This window comes from Vanellus vanellus, assembly GCF_965231255.1.
Source record: "Vanellus vanellus genome assembly, chromosome: 2".
Lineage (NCBI taxonomy): Eukaryota > Metazoa > Chordata > Aves > Charadriiformes > Charadriidae > Vanellus > Vanellus vanellus.
This window is the reverse complement of record NC_138906.1, coordinates 77858637-77862564: the sequence shown is the minus strand read 5'-3', so window position 1 is coordinate 77862564 and position 3928 is coordinate 77858637. Positions and strand designations below refer to the sequence as shown.

Here is a 3928-nt window from a genome sequence, read left to right as displayed (position 1 = left end):
TCGCCAGCCTTTCTGCGGGGCTGAGCACCGCCGGGGAAACCTGCTTTGACTCGAGGAATTGAAGAGGACTTCCAAACCTGGCGCCAGCCCAAGAGGAGAACCTCTCTCACCTCCCGTGGTCAAAATAAGGCGGGTCCGTACGCGGCACCTCTAACCCGCCGGGAGGGATGGGGTGGAAAGGGCGGGCAGCCCGGCTGCCCTCGCAGCCCGAGCGTTCCTCCGCCAAGGCTACTCCATGGCAGGCTGCCCTCCCTCCCCGCCAGAACAGATATCACGCTCTTCTCCTTATTACTGTCTTTATTTAGGGGGCAGTTTTTATTCGGGGGAGAGGAGAGGAGAGGAGAGGAGAGGAGAGGAGAGGAGAGGAGAGGAGAGGAGAGGAGAGGAGAGGAGAGGAGAGGAGAGGAGAGGAGAGGAGAGGAGAGGAGAGGAGAGGAGAGGAGAGGAAAAAAAAAAGAGAAAGAGAAAGAGAAAGAGAAAGAGAAAGAGAAAGAGAAAGAGAAAGAGAAAGAGAAAGAGAAAGAAAAAGAAAAAGAAAAAGAAAAAGAGAAAGAAAAAGAAAAAGAAAAAGAAAAAGAAAAAGAAAAAGAAAAAGAAAAAGAAAAAGAAAAAGAAAAAGAAAAAGAAAAAGAAAAAGAAAAAGAAAAAGAAAAAGAAAAAGAAAAAGAAAAAGAAAAAGAAAAAAACATTGTGGCCGAGCGTCAATAAAATGCACACACACATATATTATATACACAAAAATAAAATTAAAAAAAATTACTCTTCTCTTTCCAATAGCAGTGGTCTTGGCCTTAAATGTACAACGCCAACGCCTGCCATTTCCTTGAGCCTTTTCCCCTCTCCCGCCTCCCCGTCTCCCCCCAGAACAATAATTAATTAAAAAAGCTGCACTCTCTTTGTGTTCAAAACACTACTTTTATAAATAATTTAATGTCCTCCCTTCCCACGAAATGCTAGTTGCCGGACAGGAGAAAAGGTTTCTTTTGGCACAGTGATGCATTGCTTTGCAGTACAGACCTACGGCTTCACAGCAGCCCCCCGCTCCCCTACCGCCCCCTCCCCCCTCCCCCCGCCCCCCAACTCCCTACTCCTCCCGGCAGGCGCCCCCGGCCCCCCTCCCTCCTCCCCGCCCTCCCGAGTGCGCAGCGCATCCCCCGGCTGCCGCCGCCGCTGCGGGTCTCCGCGGGGGGACCCCCTGCTCCGCTACCCGAGGCTTCGGTGGCAGGAGATGTGGGGACAAGACTGGGGGGGGGGGGAATAGAAAGGAGGCGGCGAGGGGATGGCTGACGTCAAGTAGTCTCAACGAACAGTAAGAAGCACTTGAGGCTCATGGCTATGTCCAAAACGACAGTTGTTTCGTTTTTTATGATTTTTTTTTTTTTTTTTTTTTTCTTTTGGTTTACGTTAAACCCACTGTCATTTCACTAAGGCACAGTCACCGAGGCTTTCGCTTGGAGGCTTTGGTCGCCTCTGGAGTTAAAGTGCGGGATCCAGAGCCTCCTCCTTTCCCCCTCCCCGCCTCCCCGGGCAGGCCCCTCGCAGGGGAGGAGGGGGGGGCTCCATTAAGCCAGGGGGGTCTCCAGCGGCCCGGCCAGCCGGTGAGGCCCGTAGAGCGGGGAGCCGGGCGGCGGCCCCCGCCCGCCTTTGGGGAGGGCGACGGGGAAAAGCGGCGGCCCCCGCGGCCGCTCCGCCGGCGGCAGCTCGCCCGGGGCCAGCGCTTGCCGCCCGCCCGCCAGCAGTAGCGGCGGCGGCGGCGGCTCGCCCAGCCCGTAGGCGCAGAGCTGCAGGAGGCCGCCGCCGTAGAGGGCGGCGGCGGGCGGGGGCTGTGCGGCAGGTGGGTACGGCAGCAGCGGGTAAGGACCGGGCAGCAGGTGCGGGGGCGCGGGCGGCGGCGGCGGCGGCCAGAGGAGGCGGACGTGCGCCGGTGGCGGCGGGGCGGCGCGGGGCCCTGCCGGCCGCCGGAGGAGGCTCTCGATGGCGAAGGAGCTGGAGAACTTGGCGCCGCCGCCGCCCGCCGCCGCCGCTCCGCCGCCCCCCGCCGCTGCCTCCTTGTCGCCGGGGCCCGGCGCGCAGTTGCAGGGCGAGGAGGCGCAGCAGCACGGCGGGGAACCGCCGGGGGACGCGGAGCCCGCTCCGGCCGCCTCCTGCGGCGGCGGTGGGGCGGCGGCGGCGGCGGTGGCGGCGGGGCGGGCCGTTGGCGGCGGGGCGGCGCGGCTGAGGCGCTTGCGGCGCCGTCGGAAGACGCCGTCGGCGAAGGTGTACTCGCTGCTGGGGTTGAGCATCCAGTAGTTGTCCTTGCCCCAGGGCCGCGCCGGGTCGCGCAGCACCTTGACGAAGCAGTCGTTGAGGGAGAGGTTGTGGCGCACGGAGTTGCGCCAGCCGGTGTAGGCGCCGCGGAAGAAGGGGAAGCGGCTCATCAGGTAGTCGTTGATCTCGGCCAGGGTCAGGCGGCCGCCGGCCGAGTCGCGGATGGCCATGGCGATCAGGGCGATGTAGGAGTAGGGCGGCTTCGGCCGCCGCGTGTAGGGCTTCCCCTTGGCGCTCTCGGCCGCCGGCGGCGGCGGCGGCTGCGGGGCGGGGGGCGGCGGCGGCGGCGGTAGGGGGGGGTGCCCCGGCCGCCCGGCCCCTCCGCCGGGGCTGTTGGCGGCGCAGTCGCCGTCGGAGCCCAGCTCGCTCTCAGCCGGCGCCGGGGAGATGGAGCCGCTGCCTTCCTGGTCGCTGCCGGCGCTCAGCTTGTCCTCGTAGTGCTGCGAGAACACCTCCAGCTTCATGGCGGCGGCGGCCCCCCCCGCGCCCGGCGGCTCCGCTGGGCGGGCGCGACCCCCGCCCCTCGGCGCGGCCTGAACGGCGGCGGGGGGCGGCGAGGCGACCCGGGCAGGGGGGTTTGTGCCCCCCGCGCCGGCTTGGACAGCTCCGCGGCGACAGGCGGGGCAGGGCAACGGAGGGCAACGGGGCTCCGCGGCTCCCCGGCAGCCCCGGGGGTCGCTGGACGGGGAGGCGGGAGGGGGCTGTCCCCTTCCCCTCCGGTGGGCGCCGAGGACAGGCGGCGGTGCCCTGCGGCCCTCGGCGAGGGACGGAGCGCTTCCTCCGGCTTCCACCTCCTTCCACCGGGGCGCTCGCTCTCTTTCCGCCCCTGTTTTTGTCCTTCTCGCTCTTTACTCTCGCTGCTCCATGGGGCCGGGGGAGAGCGGGTTGCCGCGGAGGGGCGAGGAGGTCCCCGCGGAGCCGGGGCGGGCGGGCGGGCTGCCGGAGCCGGCTCCTCTCCGCGTCCCCCCGAGCCCGGTCCTCCTCGGGGCCGCTGCCGATGTTACCGTCCGGCGCTCCCCGGGCGCGGGGAGAAGCTCTCGAGGGACGTCGGGGTTACTCCGCTCTCTCCGGCTTCGGCCCCCGTCAGTGCCGGGTCGCCGGGCTGGCTCCTCGCTGCGACGCGGGCAGCAGCCGGGTTATTAGGGTTATTAGCGTTATTGTCATTATCTCTCTCTTCCCCTGTGGTTCTGTGTCTCTCCACCACTTTCAGACCAGCCCATTATAACGCCGGCGAGAGGCGGAGCCAGGACAAAGATCTGAAAGGGTGGTGGGTGGAGAAGCAAGGTAGCAAAGGTGGGTATGCGCTAATAAGCCGTATCAGAGCCGTAATTAGCTGAGATGACAGCGAGGTCTTGTTGGAAAGTTATTTTACGAAACTTGTTTGTATTTTCTCCTGCCAGGTCCCTCCCCTTCCCGGGTATTTCGAATGAAGCCGCAGTTCGGCGCGACTTTGCAGAGCCGGGCCCGCCTCCCAGGTGTAAAATGCAGAATGACTTATAGGTGGCAGAGCAGAACCTGTTACATGCAGTGATTTATTTTAATAGCGCCGTATATAGCAACAAGTTGTAATGTGACAGCTCAACAACCTGTTGGAAAATAATACAGGGCTTCACCGTTGTGA

The 3928-nt window shown here is 63.9% G+C and overlaps 1 protein-coding gene across 1 annotated transcript; it reads right to left on the bottom strand.

Moving 5' to 3' along the window:
• Positions 1 to 1562: 1562 nt before the first annotated feature.
• On the bottom strand, positions 1563 to 2771 carry FOXQ1 (forkhead box Q1; the record flags this gene model as incomplete). The annotated part of the gene is made up of 1 exon (XM_082499196.1): positions 1563 to 2771. The coding sequence occupies one exon, from the start codon at positions 2769 to 2771 to the stop codon at positions 1563 to 1565; it is 1209 nt and encodes a 402-aa protein (XP_082355322.1).
• Between the last annotated feature and the right edge of the window lie 1157 nt (positions 2772 to 3928).